General features: G+C 52.0%; 1 protein-coding gene across 1 annotated transcript in view; it reads left to right on the forward strand.

Moving 5' to 3' along the window:
* Nucleotides 1-17,499, forward strand: part of MYOM3 (myomesin 3) — a 48,109-nt gene that overhangs the window by 23,163 nt on the left and 7,447 nt on the right. The window contains exons 16-29 of the mRNA XM_026012411.2: nt 711-885; nt 3,801-3,922; nt 4,346-4,533; nt 4,824-4,950; nt 5,977-6,155; nt 8,852-8,966; nt 9,953-10,109; nt 10,758-10,867; nt 12,378-12,422; nt 13,282-13,418; nt 14,975-15,119; nt 15,269-15,328; nt 15,683-15,750; nt 16,953-17,063. Coding sequence (XP_025868196.2) covers nt 711-885; nt 3,801-3,922; nt 4,346-4,533; nt 4,824-4,950; nt 5,977-6,155; nt 8,852-8,966; nt 9,953-10,109; nt 10,758-10,867; nt 12,378-12,422; nt 13,282-13,418; nt 14,975-15,119; nt 15,269-15,328; nt 15,683-15,750; nt 16,953-17,063 — 1,739 coding nt within the window. The remainder of the gene's footprint in view (nt 1-710; nt 886-3,800; nt 3,923-4,345; nt 4,534-4,823; nt 4,951-5,976; nt 6,156-8,851; nt 8,967-9,952; nt 10,110-10,757; nt 10,868-12,377; nt 12,423-13,281; nt 13,419-14,974; nt 15,120-15,268; nt 15,329-15,682; nt 15,751-16,952; nt 17,064-17,499) is intronic.

A 17,499-nucleotide genomic window follows, 5' to 3' on the forward strand; every position in this document is an offset into this window, starting at 1 on the left:
GCTGCAGCACTACCTATTCCAGAGGAGTCCGGTGTGCTACAAGGCCCGTGTGGGGGAGATAGCGGAGTCCTAGATTTGCTCTGGTCCAGTAATTTAGGAAATATATATGTACACACATACAGATATACGTATGCATATGCATACATATGTATTATGTGTGTGCATATTATATATATATACTCATAGCAAATATGAATGGGTTGGTGAATAAGTGATGTTTTCCTCTCATTCTGGCCCAGTTAACACTTAGACGTGATTCGGGGTCTGGCCAGTGAGCAGTGTGTGATCAGACCACAAGGAAGTTTAGGGCAAAGTTCCAGTACAGTTCAGTAAAGGAAAGGAGAGAAAAAGAGAGGAGAGGATGGGAGGGAAGGGAAGGGAGGACAAAAGAAAAAACACTTACTTGTGTTAGAAAAGTAAAATTATACATAAATGAGAAAACACAAAAAAAGCAAAAGAGAGAGCATGGCGGCGGAAGGGACGGAGACTAAGGATTAATGACAGAGGCTTTGGTAAGGAAGCAGAGAGGAGGGGAGAGGGGGGAGGAAGGGGACTCCTGATGCCCCAGGGCATGTCTGCCACCCCCACCCCCCCATCCCCCTGGATCTCAGTGGGGGCTCCACGCAGCCTCTCCCCACCTCCCCTCCCTCCCCAGTCTGTTAGGCCGGGTCACTCAGCCTCCTCACACAGCCCACATTTCTGTTTTTTAGCTACTCTCCGTCCTCCAGCTCAAGTTCAAGCGTTCCGGGACACACAGACGTCTGTGTCCCTGACCTGGGAACCTGTGAAAGACGCCCCAGAGCTCCAGGGTTATTACATCTACTCCCGTCAGGCAGGATCATCCGAGTGGCAAACGGTTAACAACAAGCCCATCCAGGGCCACAAGTGAGTCTGCTCCCCCCTAATTCCACCTCCTGCAAGGATGAGCCCTAAGGATCCTGGCACCTGCCATTTGACAATGTGGCGCTGTCCTGAGCTCTTCTATATTGGGTCACTTAGTCTAACTGCCATCCTTTGAGTTTAGGACTAGTATTTTTTTTTAAGATTTTATTCATTTATTCATAAAAGACACACAGAGAGAGGCAGAGACACAGGCAGAAGGAGAAGCAGGCCCCTGCAGGGAGCCCGATGGGGGACTTGAACCCTAGACTCAGGATCACGACCTGAGCCGAAGGCAGAAGTTCAACCACTGAGCCACCCAGGCCTCCCTAGGACTAGTATTTTTGTTGTTATCACTGTACAGATGGTGACACTAAGGCATAGAGCACTTAGGTAACTTACCCAAACTCCCTTAGCTGGTAGCGGAAAACTGGGACTTGACCCGAACGGCCTTTTATTCCACAAACACTGGCTGAGGGCCTGCTGTCTGCAGAGGTGGCAGACTGGGTCTTGTCGGTCCAGGAGCTTAGAGACAGAGAGAGGGCAGAGGATGCAGCCACGCACCCCTCACCCGCCTGGTGGCCCTGCACTGACACTTGCCCTCCCGGAGCCTGGGATCCTCTGTCAGCTGGAGGGGGTAGGACCAGACTCTCCTCCCTGCTGAGGCTCCCTCTTCACTTACAAGGCCCTGGTCCTTGCAGGAATGGTAAACCTTGAGGCTCTTGGGCTCATGGCTTCTGTCACCTGGGGGCTCTGTGGCGTCAGGGGCTTGGGTGGTGATACCCCATCCCTTCCATTTCCATCAGACGGCTGGCTGGGCCCTGAGCACCGCCAGCTGGACTCCCCTTGGACATGAGGCCTTCAATCATCTTACCCAGAAAGGATAGGACCGTGTACCCCACAAGTCTCTGGTGCCTCATGGTCAGCTATGAGGGGTCATTCATAACTTGTTATTACTTAAGTTCCCAAATTGGAGAATCATCAGATTTTTTTTTACAAATTCTGGCAGATTTGACCAGGTCATCCCTAGAATGACATCTCTCCCCCAACTTGCATTCAATGTGCTTCCCTGAGGGGAGCCAGGAGTTGTGGGACAGTCACATGAAAGGAGTGGCACATCTGGGACACATATCATACATGGCGGGGGGGGGTGGCACGCTCCTCTGGTTTGTAGAGAACTCGGCACATGTGTGTATGCCACTGGTTACGTGTGTCATGGCTGGAAAGAGGCTCCAGCTTCAACCGCTCAACCACCACGGCCCACGGGTGCTGCCTGTGTGATGGTGTAGAGGGAGCCCAGTTGGGCTGTGGGGGTCCTGTTCCTCACCGTATCTCCGACCCCGCAGAACGTGGCTCTCACTGGAGATGCTCAAGCACCCTCTGAGTGTCTGAATGGGTGACAAGCAAAAGGGCAGGCTCTTCTCTGGGATTCAGGACACCTGGGCAGCGGTCCAGGTCGAGTTCCTAACTGGCCGTATGCTCTTGGCTCGCCTCTTTCCTTCTTGGGGAGCCCCCTCCCACCTATAAAAGGGAGAAACTGGACAGTGTGATCCACAAGGGCCCCTCCCACAGCCCAACATTCAATTTCATCCCCATCTCCAAAACGGGTAAGCCACCGTACCTCCCCAGAAGGTGTTGTGACAAGGGCTCGAGTTTGCATAGATGACAGGGAAAGCCAGTGCCAGGCGTGTGTGCATGGCTGCCGTCACAGCTGTCATCGTCATCATCTGTTGTCAACAGGGGCTGGTCCAGGGAGCCGTCCCAGCCTCACCTGATCAGGAATTCCCTGAGCTTCATCCCCCTGGTGATTCATCCCTCTTATTGAGGTGTGCTTCCCTGTTAGCGTGTCCCTGAGCGGGGAACGAGTTGCTATGTCTGCCATCAAGGGTTTTATCAAGAAGGGACAGGGTGAGGACATTTTTCTTTACACCAGAGTGTGTCTGGATGACAATTATCTTTGAGAGTCTTTTTTTAAATATTTTATTTATTTATTTATTTATTTATTTATTTATTTGAGAGAGAGAGAGAGAACACAAATGGGGAGGAGGCGCAGAGGGAGAAGCAGATGTCTGGCTGAGCAGGGAGCTGTGATGTGGGGCTCCATCCCAGGTCCTGGGATCATGACTTGAGCTGAAGGTGGGTGCTCAACTGACTGAGCCACCCAGGCGCCCCTCCGTGAGGGTCTTTAAATGGACTTCCAGCTTTAGAATCACAGCACTCATGATAAGAGCCACTGTTGTGTTTCAAGGATGAGGCCCAAAGTTCTAGAGATGCGCCAGGTAGCACAGCTCAGGGGCTGGCTACCTGGGCCCTCAATGGTTAGCTTTCCCAGCATATTTGTATTTTAATGGTGGGCTCTAAATGAGCCAGACCCTTTAAAATCTTTTCCCCCCAGTTTTACTGAGAAAGAATTGACATACATGACTGTGTGAGGTCAAGGCGGACAGCATGATGGTCTGATTTACACATATTATGAAATAATGACCACCAGAGGTTTAGTTAAACATCCATCATCTCATATAGATACGCTAAAAAGAAAAGAAAGAAATGATTTCTCCTTGTGATGAGGACTTTTAGGATCTATTCTCATAACACCTTTCCTGTATATCACACAATGGTATTAACTGTGCTCACCATGATGTGTGTTACAACCCGAGCACTGATTTACCTTATAAATGAAAGTTAGTACCCTTTGACCAACTTCCTTCAATCTTTCAAATCTTAATAACTTCACCCTCCAGGTGAAGGAGGGATACCTCCAAATGCAGGTATTGCTTTGGGGGCAGCGGCAGGGGCAATATCTTTTGGGTAAGAACGGACCCCAAATGTCAAATCCTACTGCTGGTGGGCTGTTCTAGAAAGTTCAGGGATGCCTGCAAGCTGTTTGGCCCTCCCTGAAAGCTTGCACATTTCCCTTCCAGGTTTACAGTTCCCGGGCTAAGGACAGGGAAGGAGTACGAGTTTTGTGTCAAATCAGTCAGCGAGGCTGGGGTAGGTGAGAGCTCAGCCATCACCGAACCCATCAGGGTCAAGCAGGCTCTGGGTAAGTCCAAAGGGCAGGTGCAGCCTGCACATCTCTTGGGGGCAGCCCTGGGCTGGGCAGACAGCAGGGCTGGCCAGAGAGAGACCACAACTTGGAGGGTCCAATCCCAGAGGCCAAGGGAGTATAAATCCTCTAAGGGGTTCTAGAGTTGATCCTCACACACACACACACACACACACACCCTTTCCTTTGGGGAAGAAATGACAATGGTCTGAGGCCATAGGGCAATGTCTGACTAGCTCTGAGGCCCAGGTGCCCTCCAAGTAGCAGAGTTTGGGTTACCAGCAAATGCTGCTGGCTAAGTTAGTACCCCCAGAGCAGGGTGGGCATCCACTGCAGGAGGCTTGTGGGCTCTCTCAGGCCCCACTGCCCAATCCAGCCACCTCTAGGAAGCAGCAATCCTCACCTCCTCCCTCCCCACAGCCATACCATCCGCCCCATATGATTTCGCACTTCTGAACTGTGGGAAAAATGATATGGTCATTGGGTGGAAGCCCCCCAAGCGTCGTGGAGGTGGCAAGATCCTGGGCTACTTCCTGGACCAACATGACTCAGAGGAGCTGGACTGGCACCCAGTCAACCAGCAGCCCATCCCCACCCGGGTCTGCAAGGTAAGCCTGGAATGGGGCCGCCGGCTTGGTGTCCTGGACTATGCAGGTGGAGACCAGAGGTCACTATTGGAGGTTCAGAAGTCAAGAGAGGCCTCAGATTCCCTGGACTCAATAATCTGGCTAATTTTCAAGTACAGATTCACTTGATCGAGCTCATTTAAGTCCCCATGGACTTCCTGCTCTGAGTTCTCCCGTCACTGTACCGCTTTCCCCTTCGGCCCCAGCTCTGCGGGGGGAGAGGGGGGATCACAACCTTTCACATTTGTTACCATCTGTCTCTGCTCCTCAAGGTCAGTAACCTTCGTGAAGGCCACTTCTATGAGTTCCGTGCCCGGGCAGCAAACTGGGCAGGTGTTGGTGAACTATCAGCGCCCAGCAGCCTGTTTGAGTGCAAAGAGTGGACGATGCCCCAACCAGGTGAGAGGTCTGAAGATGCCGAAGTCCAGTACCTGCTCTTGCTCCCCGTCTCTCCCCACCAGTCCAACCAGTGAAAGGAGCATCACTGAACTTTCTATGCATCCAAGCTTGCTCTGTTGGTCCCAGACCCCAGACCACTGGCCCTTTCCACCAAGAGACCCTGTAATCTCTGATACAGTCTTAACCCTGCCTTAGAGGACCCCTGACCTTGGCCATCATCTGGCCCTGTAACTTCAGCAAAAATTATCCCCTAACTCAACACACCATCTGAGCTCTGACTCTGGCCACAGACCAATGTCAAACCCCAAGGGCACACTGCTAGGGTGACCGACATCCCACATGCCACTCCCACAACCCCAATAGATTTCCCCAAGTGAGCCCCCATCTCCTATCTAGGAAGGAAGGATCACAATCTTCCATCATTCCGTTCAACTCAGTGCTGGTTTTTTCAAGCAAATTGTAGATAACTAGCATGTGTGATACTTTAGACAATAATTATAAACAACTGATATTTATTGGGTATTTACCATGTACCAACAGAGTTCATAAATTATGCCATTAATTCTCATAACAGCACTAGATTATAAGAACTATCATTCGCTCTATTTTACAGATGAGGAGACAGGAACACAGGAGCTAAATAACTTGCCCAGAGTCCCCATGGCCTGAAAGGGTCAAGCTAGGGCATGAACTCCAGTGATCTGATTCTGGAGGTCACACCTTGGCCCCTCAACTAATCACAAAAACACCAAAGATATGAGAAGCGTTATTGCTGCCTGGGTTAGGAAAGGGGAAGATTACAGATACTTCCAGAAAAAGTGGTGCTGAGCACATTTTGAAGAGTTAACCCTATTTCAGGCCCAGGCCAAGAGCAAGCTTTGTCATGACGCCAAGGCCTGCCAGGTCCTCACTGTGCCCAGGGCAGGCGCTTCCAGGCCCCGTTGTAACTGACAGCTTGACAAGGTTGATGACTGCCTTGCTGCCCAATGCTGGCTGGCCAACTACTCCTCTACCCTCCTCCCACAGGCCCCCCGTATGACGTGCAGGCGTTTGAGGTACGGGCCACCTCCCTGATGCTCAAGTGGGAGCCCCCACTGTACACTGGAGCCGGGCCGGTCACGGGCTACCGCATCAGTGTCCAAGAGGAAGGCTCTGAACAATGGAAGCCAGTCACCCCAGACCTCATCTCTAACACCCACCTGAGGGTGAGTCCCTGCTTCTCCATGCCTGACCCACCCTGAGCCTTCCCGTCCACTGAACAGTACAGGACTACAGAACATCAGAGCTGGAAGGACCCTCAGAGATCACTGCCCTCACTTAATGTCAGCAGAGGACCAGAGAGGGGAAGTGGCATATCCAGGGTCACACAGGAAATTGAAAGTCGGGCTGGCTGGCCGGTTGTCTTAACCTGCTCCAAGCTGGGCAAACTCCTCCCTCAACCCTCATTTATAATCAGCCAGTTATGTCCGCATTGGGGTATGCATATCCCTTGAGCCAGGAATTCAGCTTCTGGGATTGGATTGTAGGGAAATAATGAAGCAAGTGTGCAAAGGCCTAAGGGCAACGGTGCTCACTGCAGCATTGTTTATAAAGGCAAAAGTTGGAAAAAATTCAAATGTCCATCAATAGGAGGTTTGCTTAAATAAATCAGTGTGTCCTTCAAACAGAAACCTGTGCCAGGTAGTGTAAAGACTATGGGTGTTTAAGGAATGGCAATGGTATAGACAATGACGTAGACCGACGTGTATGTATTGACATGAAAATACATCCATCATATGTGGCTAAGAAGCAAAAGCAGAATATAAAGTAGGATATTTATGTTAGATAACATAGTGCATACACAGAGAGAGCGCATACATTAATAAAAATATACACAGATATGTCTTTCTTAATTTAAATGAGAAACAAAGGCTAAACTCTTGGGATAAGTAAGAAATCTAGCAGAATCATTGATTTTATTCACCTGTGGTGGTCGTTTTAACTCCACCAACTCACAGAAATTGCCCATGCCCGAAAACAAAGGGTCGATTGAAGTGTTCTTAGCAGACACAAACCACTACCATAGACAGTCGGTCGGAATCCCGGGCCTCGGGGTGCCTGAGGCCGCTCCCACACTCCCAGCGCCCATCTCGGCAGCCTGCATGTCTCACGGGCCACCTGTGTTTGGAGGAACACTGGTGAGGACAGTTCTGCGATGTAGATTAGATTTTGTTTCCCGGAGCTCTAGGGACAGGGGAATATCTTCTCCAACTCATTTTGCTTCTCCAGCTCACTTTGTGCAGCAAAAACTACACACTAGGGGGTGGGGGGGTGCAGTTTTCGAGACCACCTGTTAGCATCCCATCAGTTAGCAACCAAGAGAAAAGAAGGCAAGTTGGAGACCCCCAAAACAATGTGGAAAGAATAAGATACTAACAAACATGGTGCGTGTCACGTTTCTACATGATTTATGTGCAGTTCGAAGTCTAAACAGATTTTTACAAAATTGTTATTTCTGGTCACCTCTGTGGGTGCAGCTGCCAGGGGAGCGTTAACCCTTTTCATTTTATAGTCTTCTCTATTGCCTTCATATTTTCCCAAGGGTGTATTTTCTGATCATCAAAAGAATGAAAACTTTCATTTTGAAAAAATAACAGTAAGGCCAGCTCACACAGAAGCACCTTGGCCGGTGGAATGCTCTGGAACTCCGTAGTTTCTGCCCCATGGGGCCAGGCTCCCCGCAGGAGAGTCGGCCAGCGCTGGACAGCTGGCCCGAGAGCCGCACGGGATGCGCAGTCCCTCTGCCTCCCCACAGAGGTTGGCGCAGGCAAGGACTAGGCAGGCCTCGGCCCCTTGGCACCACTTCTGCCTTGCGGATCGTTGGCTGGCAGTCACTCAGTCATTTACTAAACACCTCTTGACACCAACTTAGTGCCACGTCTGGAACCAGGTCCTAGACATAAAAAGCTAAATAGGCCCTGGTCTTTGGGCAACAGGCAATTAGCATGCTGTGCACTGTACCATGGGGGGGGGGGGGGGGGCAAAGGGATCCTGGAAGTTCCAAGGAGGAAGGCGAGAGACCCTTCCTGGAATCCTCAGTCTGCCGGAGCTGAGCAGTCAAGAATGAACAGGCGTTGGCTAGACTAAGAAAGAGAGAACATTCCAGGCAGAGGGCCCAGCAAGGACAAGGGCATGGAGCCGTGAGAGGGGAACGGAGGAGGTGACCGTGGGCACCCGGAGGGAGTCATGGGGTAAAGGGGGCATGCAGAAGGCTAAGGCCCGATGAGGAAGCCTTTAGGAACTAAACCTGGAAACCTGAACTTTCCCGCGAAGGCCGCGGGAAGGTTGAAACGCAATCAGACTGGCACCTCGGAAGAACTGGCGGAAGGAAAGGTGGAGCGGGAAGAGGGGCCCAGGGTCAGGGACAGCATCTCGGACGCTGCTGGACCAGTCCAGGAGAGCAGAAATGAAGCCTCGATCGGGACCGTGGCTGGGACGCCGGGAGGAGAAGCCACGTTCGAGAAACGTTAGGGACATAAGACGTGAACCGGGTGGGTGGACGTGCAGGGCTCGAGAAGAAGATGTTGGAGACGATGCCCAGGCCTCTCCCTGGGTGATGGCCGGAGGAGAGATGGGCCGCAGGAAGGGAGCGAGGCAGCTGGTCACTTGGGCGCACAGAGTTGCGGGTGCGTAGGCGCGGGAGGTGATTCCAGCCCGAGGACCCCTACAAACTGGGCCTGGGCAGAGCACGGCGCTCCAGGCCCGCTCCCCACGCCAGGGCGGCCTGTGCCCTAACTGGGTTCCACAGGCGAGTGGCTCCCTGCACCCCCCGCCCCCCGTGGCTGGGGCTGTAGGAAGGGCCAGTCTGCCGTCCTAGGTGCTCACCCTTACCCACCCCTCTACCCCCCACCCCCACCCCCAGATCTCTGACTTGCAGCCGGGGAAGAGTTACGTGTTCCAGGTCCAGGCGGTGAATTCAGCAGGTCCGGGACAGCCGTCCCTGCCCACCGACCCCATACTCCTGGAGGACAAGCCAGGTAGGGGCAGGCAGAGGCGCCGGCACCACAAGGCCAGGCTGTGCCATCGAGGACAGGCGGAGGTCAGACGGGGGTCGGGAGAAGCAGGTGGATCAGGACGGGCCCCCTCCCACTGCCACGCTCCCCATCTTCTAGCTCTGCCTTTCCTTCTTGCCTATTTCTCCCCCACCCCCACTCCCGTTTATTTATGTGGGAGCCCAAGATATGAACATTTCTATGTGATGGGGTCTTCCATTCTTTCATATGCCAAATTCATAAACTCACACAACCCTTCGTGGATATTTAAAATAATACCCAACTGCATTCCAGATGCTACACTTTGTCTGTCTTGCAGTCACAACTGCTGAGGTCCCCTCCTACCACACACACCAGGTGGTGTGCTAGGTCCTCCCACGGCCCTGGCCCTGGTGACAAGCCCCCCAGGTGAGGGATCATTGCCCCCACTTTAGAGCTGATTTTTGCTGCAGCTCAGAAGTTAAATGATCTGAGCACACAGCTGGTATGAGATGGAATCACTCCGCTCTGCAAACTCTAAAGCACATCTTCTTTCCATTCTTCTACTTATTCATTCATTCAACGAATATTTGGTGACACCCACATTGCACCAGAGTCAGAGCAGTGACAAGAAAGCAAGGCCCCTTGCTCGAGCATGGGGGAGGGGCAGGAAGGACCGTAAACCAGGTAACGATGACATGAAGGTGATCATATAAGAGGATAGTAAGTGCTAGAAAGGAAATGAACAGGGTGGTAGGGTGGAGTGAGGCTAACTTTAGCCAGAGCAGTCAGGGATGGCCTCCCTGAGGAGGTGTGACATCTGAGCTGAGAAGGGACTGATCACACAAGTCCTTGGAGGCCACGCAAGGATACTGGGGTTTATTATTTTATTCAAGCACCGTGGACAGCCATGGAAGGTTTAAGCAGGGAGGGGTAGGACCTGGCTTATTACTTCTAAATGTCCTGTGCCCTCCCTTGGATCCTGCCCTCAGATGCCCGAGAGATCGAGGTTGGGGTGGATGAAGAAGGCTTTATCTACTTGGCTTTCGAAGCCCCCGAGGCCCCTGACTCAGCGGAGTTTCAGTGGTCCAAGGACTACAAGGGCCCCCCAGACCCCCAGAGGGTCAGGGTCGAGGAGAAAGCTAACAAGTAAGTGAGGGGAGTCGGGGGTGGCGGACCCGGTCCACAGGTCCCAGATGTTGTCGGGCGTGTCGCCGGAAGCTCATGGGTGAGACCGCCTGGCGGGACTCACGGATAATGGGCCTGACAGCGGCTGCTTGGTCCCTCACCTAAGGATGCTGCCTGCCACCTTACGGAGAAATGAGGGGACAGTGCATTTAAGGGCAGACCAGGCAACACTCGTTAGCGATTCTTCTTCTGCAAGGAATGGCGTGTGCCTTTGCACCTGTGCTTCCAAGGCCACGCTAAGCACTTGGTTTCTAGCCTGGGTGCTTACAAACGGTGACCTGCTCTTGGAAGAGGTCTGGGCTCAGCGTCCTCATCTGTAAAACGAGGGGTTGGGACCAGATGTCGAATGTCCCCCATGTCGCACTCCCCCACCCCCAGCAGCTCTGGCTTGGGCCCTGTCCAGACGATGACTTGAGCTGTGGGGGGAGAGACAGAGCAGTGCGGCCAGTAGAAGACCCTGTGCCAGAGAGCCCCAGGGAGGTGTAAGGAGGCAACCATTCCTGCTCCGTAGCATGACCAGGGGTGCGGCTGGGGTGCAGAGCCTCCAACTCCCAGGCCTCCGATGCACGAGGCACCTCACTGAGTCTGTGTTCTCCCTCTGTCTGCCAGGTCCAAGGTCATCCTGAAAGAGCCTGGCCTTGAAGATTTGGGCATCTACTCCGTGGTGGTCACCGATGCTGATGAAGACATCTCGGCCAGCCACACGCTGACGGAGGAAGGTAATGCCCTCCGCTCCACTGCCACCTCCTCAGAGAGACAGGCCCTGATGGAGAGTCCCAAACACAAACATCCCCAGGGGCTGGCAAGAAGCAACAAAAATTAATGCAGCAGCAAGTTCCAAAGAAGTAGGCCCTCACCCACCCATTCAGTCATGCAGGCGATTAATCAGGACTTATTGAGCACCTAGCGTGTGCCAGACACTGTCCTAGGCCCTGGGCGTTACATCGGTGAGCGCAACAGCCAAAAATCCCTGCTTGGTGGAGTTCACATCCTTCCTGTCTCTCTTTCCTTTTTCTACTTTTGATAAAAGCAAAGGTACCAACACTCTTTCACCTTCTTCTGCAGCCCTGGAAATGCAACAGTGCAGTGAGAGGATAAATTGCAAATGGCAAAAAAAAAAAAAAAAAAAAAAATTGCAAATGGCAGTTGGTCTGAAGAATGAGGATGACAATAGGGAGCAGTGGGGACTGTGACAAACCAGAGAGTAGATGCTGCCTCTCAAGGGTCGTTCATGTTTGATTTAAGCAGAACTGGGACTGCTTAATGACAAGACTCATGCTCTGCAGTCTCCAGCGTAACTGAGGGACAGCCCATTGCCCCCTCATGATTGTACAGGAGACTTTCTGATTTTGTAAAGAATAAGAAGCCAAAAAATAATAATAATAAAATTTTTAAGAAATAAATAAATAAATAAATAAATAAATAAATAAATAAATAAAAATAAAAATAAAAGATTAAGAAGCCAGACAGGCTCAGGTTCCAGTTCCGGTTCCATAGTTTTCTGGCTGTTTGAGGTTGAGCAAGGCATGTCACCTTTCTGGACCTCAGTTTGCTCTTCTGTAAAGGGAGAGCATAATCCCTCGCTGCCCCAACTGGAACGTTATGCAGATACCATCAGATGATTCTATGGACTCTGGGGCTTACAAGGGAAGCGAAGTATGGCCTCTACCCCCTGCCAATTCTTCCATCAACACACATTTACTGAGCACCTACTGTGTACCAGACACTCATGTAAGTCCAGAGCTCAACTTAGCAGAAGACACAAACCTACAAACCTAATACACAGAAGCAGAAAGTGAAGAGAATTTTGCTGAGCTGCCCTTGAGGCTTGTAGACTAAAGTGCTCAGGATGGGGGGCCTTCCCCCTCAAGACGGGACAACATATTAGAGTGGGTTAACCCTGGGGCTCAGGAACCAGTGAGCCCGGAGTGCTCAGAGGTGGACAGTAATGTTCGCCCCACAGCCCTATGTGAAGACTAGTGAGGTAATGCAGAGCCTGGCACATGGTGGGCACTTCTCTGAGAAAGTGGCACTTGATCTTGGGGTGGCTGGCAGCAGCCCCCCACATCCCCCTCGGTGCTCCGGGGCCAAGGCCCACAGTGCTCATCATCACCACCTATGTAGCAAGTGACTCCAGGTTGACGGGGGGAGTCCCTTGGGATGGACCCCACGGCCCAAGCATTCATTCTCTCTTTCATTCTCTTTTTCCCCTTGTTCCTCCTATCCCAGAGTTGGACAAGCTGAAGAAGTTGAGCCACGAGATCAGAAACCCAGGTAAGCTGGGCCCCCTGGGGTGTCCAGAGCATAGCTGAATAGGGCTGAGAGCCAGAGCCTGGTGGGTAGGGGGGTGGGCAGAGGATAGGAGCATCCAGGAGCTAGAGGGTCAGGGTCCATGAGAAAGGGGAGGCCAGCAGGGTGGGAAGGGGGTACCGAGGAGGGCCGTGTGGTTGGTTTCATCTCCTTATGATTATTATTATCAGCTCTTTAGTAGTTTGGATTTGGGATCCTCTAAACCCCTGCCTCCCGTCATTGGTGAGGAGTAGCCTGCAGTCCCTGGAGCAGGGGTCACGCACTTGGGCTCACGTTGGAATCCCTCTGAAAACTTTCCAAAGTCCCAATGCCCAGGCCCTGCCCTAGACACATCAGATAACCTCTGGGATGGAGCCCAGACATTGGTGTTTTTTGAAAATCCTCAGGGATCCAGTGGCCAGCCAGGTTGAGAAGCATGGCCTCAAAATGCTCAAAACACCAAATGCTTCTCTGAGATAAAATTCTGTCTAGAGTGGGGGCGCCTGGGTTGCTCAGTTGGTTGAGAGTCTGCCTTCGGCTCAGGTCGTGATCCTGGGGTCCTGGGATCGAGTCCCACATCAGGCTCCCCACAGGGAGCCAGTTCCTATGTCTCTGTGTCTCTCATGAATAAATAAATAAGATCTTCAAAAAATTTTTCTATCTAGAGTAGCTGAAATGGAAACCCTCCCAAGGCCCCCATCCCGGTGGTGTGGCCTTCTGAGCTTCAAGCACTTTGCCCGCTCAAGGCCCAGGGTGCGCTGGAGGTGGGGCTGGCCTGGGAGTGAGGAGGGGGGAAGGAGGCCCCACCCACCCCCTCCGTGTCCCCATCCTCCCATCCTCCCAGTGATCAAGCTGATCTCGGGCTGGAACGTTGACATCCTCGAAAAAGGAGAGGTGCGGCTGTGGCTGGAAGTAGAAAAGTTGTCTCCGGCCGCGGAGCTGCATCTAATCTTCAACGAGAAGGAGATCTTCAGCTCACCGGTAACTGGGGGCTCAGACTTCTTAGGGGAGGCCCCCTGCCCTGAGGATGTGGCCTCTCTGGGCAGTGGTTCTCCACAGCCCAGCCCCACCCCCTGGTGGACATTGCAGAAACAGCCACATACTTGGCTGACCCAATGGTGGGGTGAGGGTGGGACACCTGGCTTTTGGGGGGGGGCTCGTGGCTAGCTGCCCACTGGCGCAAGGGACCCTCCAGATAAAGAATCCTCGTGCCACCCACAACTTGTGAATGTCCTACCATTCGTTCTTAAGATTAAAAACTCACATTCGTGCTCATAATTATCCAAGCCTAGACCCTACCTCTGTAATATAAAGGATTTCTGCACAGTTTTAATATACACCGAATACAGGGTTATTCTATGAGCCCCTTCACCTACGCTCTTTCGTTCACTTTCCTGTCCTTCTCGTACCAAATAGCTCCTGATCCTCTTGCTTTACTTAACTTCTCTTAAATTCAAACCAGTTCATTATAAATCAGGGCAGCATGAGTGAGGTTATGTTGGAGCATCTACTATTGAAATACATATGGCTTTTATTTCTTCTTCATATTACAGTCGTGCTGTTACATTGCTTTTCTGGAGGGGAAAAAAAATCATGTGTGTAGGTTGTATTAGATTCAACCACGAGCCGCCCATAATCAACTTTTTACAAACATGGGAGGTTTCAATCTTAGGAGAAATTCAGTCGTGACATCCATCGTGTGATTTGCAAATTCCATCCCCAGATGGCACCGTGGCCACCAGAAGATACGTGTTACAGAGAAGGGCGCTGGTTCTGACAGAGGAGAAAGCGCTCAGGGCTGGGTGTCAGACTCATGCCCACCTCCTGTGTGCCCCGGGGCAGTTCTCATCACCTCTCTGTGCCTCAGTTTCTCTATCTGTACAATGGGGCTGGTTGTCCCAGGATCAAAAGAAGCAAATGAGAAAATTGCTGTGAAAGTTCTGCATAAAGATTAATCAAGACCTTGGCACATGGTAGAGGACGTGTGACAAAGTCTGCACTCTTTAGTGCACAGCATTGGGACTATTGCTTGTCCCGACAGAAAAATAAACTAAAACTAGATGGGTCCCCCATATCATATATACAAATAAACCCAGAGGGAATACAGTCCTAAATGTGGAAAATAAGACTTTTAAGAGCTGTTAGAACGTGACAAAATGGAAATGAATGTTAATTCTGGGTAGCAAGGACACAGGCAGGCATTTTTTACATTATCCTTTATACTTTTGTGAGGATTTGTAGAAAATGTGGCACAGTAGGGGTTGGGGCTTATTATGAATTGCAATTAATTCAAGCACCCAAGACTCTTTCCTGTGCCTGCTGGATCCCATGGGTATTTCCAGGGCCCCCAGGGGTGGTGGACCCCAGTCTGTGGAAGCCTCAGAGTTACCCAGGGCCTCCCCTCGCATCTGGGAAGGCTCCTAACTCTGCACACATCCCCTCCCCACGTCCAAGCCCGCCCTGATTAGTGCCCCACCACACAAATCTCCTGGGATAGGAAAAGAGCAAAACAGAATCTCCGGGTTTATTCTCCCCAGAACCGCAAAATCAATTTTGACCGAGAGAAGGGCCTGGTGGAAGTGCTCATAGAGAACTTGTCCGAGGATGACAAAGGGTCGTATACCGCTCAGCTGCAGGACGGAAAAGCCAAAAACCAGATCACCCTGGCCCTGGTGGATGACGGTCAGCCCCGCCCCACCCCCCACCCCACCCACCCCCAGGTCCCCGCTCTCTGCTCTGGGGCGCCCCGTCCATCCCTAGTCCATCCCTAGGCCCCGTTCAGGTCCTGCGCTCCTCCTGGCTCATGCCAGCTCCTCCCTGTGTGTTCACAGATTTCGACAAACTTCTGAGGAAAGCAGAAGCTAAGAGAAGAGACTGGAAGAGAAAACAGGGTAAGAAGTGCTGGGGTGCAGTTCGGACAACGTGGCCACCAGGCCGGCGGTCGGTGCTGGGCACCTGCCGGGCACCTGCCGGGCACCTGCCTGTCAGTGGGCTACTAGAGCCCAGAGGGAGGGCCGCTGCGGTGCAATCCAGGTGGGTCCTCGTGCAAGAACAAGACCCAGAGTGACACCCCTGAGAGCCGATCCACCCCTGAGAGTGACGCCTCCTTGAACTCCGCGCCCCAGTCCCTGCCTGGGCTGGGGCCCACCCGGCCTGCGGTCACTCTCTGCCCCTCGTCTGGCCACCAGGTGGCGCCCTGGCGGAGCTGGAGCTCTGACCGTGGGCGTGTTTGTTTGCGCTCCCAGGTCCGCATTTCGAGGAGCCCTTGCAGTGGAAGGTCACGGACGACTGCCAAGTGCTGCTGACGTGCAAGGCAAATCCCGGCCCCTGCCTCCGGCCCTACCCCCTGGCCCAGTGCGGGGAGCGGGTGGCTCGTCCCCAAGCCCGGTGGCCGTCCTTGCCCACTTTCCCAAATTCCTGTGCTTGGCTGATGTCCAGAAGCAGCAGCCCCAGGGAGACCACATTTAACTGGAAAACAAAACCACCCCCTGGAAAAGCCCACCAATCAGTGTGGTTTGGGTCAGCCTTCAGCCAGATCTCCTGGCTGTTCCAGGAAAGGGTTCTCTAGGGCCTGGGCATCTGGGAGCATGTGAGGATCTGTATATTGAGAGGGATTCCCTGATGTTTATTAGGGACATCAGGGTCTGATCAGGGACATCAGGGACACAGGGCCTTGCCAGACCCTGTGCTCAGTGCTCATCTGCCTCACAATCATCTGTGAGATAAGCATGGATCAGAAAACAGGTAGAGAAATAGCTCAAGACCACATGGTAAGAAGTAGAGTCTAGAGCACGGTTTTCACCCAGTCCGTCTGACTCCAAAGCTGAGGCTCTTCTCTGCACCCTGCAGCCTTTTTAGATGACTGGGAAAGGGCAGGAAGGGTAGGGGGAGTGCTCTCCCAGAATCATATCCATTCAGCTAACTCAAAGCAGATACTATGCAGCAGATACTCTGCATGGCACTGAGGACACAAAGATGAAGAAGTGAGGTCTCCTTAGGCCTCTAGGAGCCCAGGGGTCTGAGGCGGGATCCTTGGAAAACAGCATGCCCTCCTGCTGTGATCCAGACACGTGCAAGAAATTGGTTAATCATGATAGGGACACCCTGGGGTGCTTCACGGAAGGCTTCCTGGAGGAGGTGACATCTAACCGGCATCTGTAAGTTGCAGAAGCAAGGAAAAATGGGAGTAGGGAAGAGATCAAAAGTGAAAATCATTAGTGAAAATCCAGAAACCAGAGAAGAGATACGGTATGAGGAAGGAATAGCTGAGACCTGGGAGGTAATTAGCTAAGAGTGAGTATGGGGGTGGGGGAGAGTCAGATTTGTAAAAAAAAAAAAGAAAGAAAGAAAGAAAGAAAAAGAAAAAAAAGAAGAAAGAAAGAAGAAAGAAAGAAAGAAAGAAAGAAAGAAAGAAAGAAAGAAAGAAAGAAAGAAAGAGAAAAATGTGGTGAGTTGAGTTTTTAGTTAAAAAAAGAGAAAGTTTGAGGAAGTCTCTTCATTCCCCATCTCCCTCAGGCGACCAACACCAAGAAGGAAACCCACTTCCAGTGGTTCTTCCAGAAGAGAGAGGCACCGGATGGTCAGTACGACCCCCAGACTGGAGTAGGAATTCTGTGCATCGAAGAGGTAAGTGCAGCTCCAGCTTCATGTCTCCTACCCTCCAGGCAGCACCAGGAGCACTGGGCAGGGAGTCAGGGGCAGGGCCAGAATCAGGGTGAGGCACGTGAGGCACTCACTTCGAGCGCAAAATTTAAGGGGGCACTAAAAAACCAGTAAGCAAGATTAATAATATTTCATGCAGTGTTTTTTACGAAAAATTAATGCAAAAAAAAGCCCATGGAGGGGAAAATAGCAAAATCTTACATAAAGAAGGAACGGTAATACTGATTTTTCCTTTTTATTTGGATTCCATTTCTGGCCCTGCCACTGTGTGGCCTTGGGCTAGTCACCATCCTCCTGTGACCTCGGTTTTCAACTGTTACATGAATGGGTGGGAAGGGATGCTCTCTCCGGGCACCTGGGTGCTCAGTGGGTTAAGCCTCTGCCTTTGGCTCAGGTCATG

This window comes from Vulpes vulpes, chromosome 2, assembly GCF_048418805.1.
Source record: "Vulpes vulpes isolate BD-2025 chromosome 2, VulVul3, whole genome shotgun sequence".
Lineage (NCBI taxonomy): Eukaryota > Metazoa > Chordata > Mammalia > Carnivora > Canidae > Vulpes > Vulpes vulpes.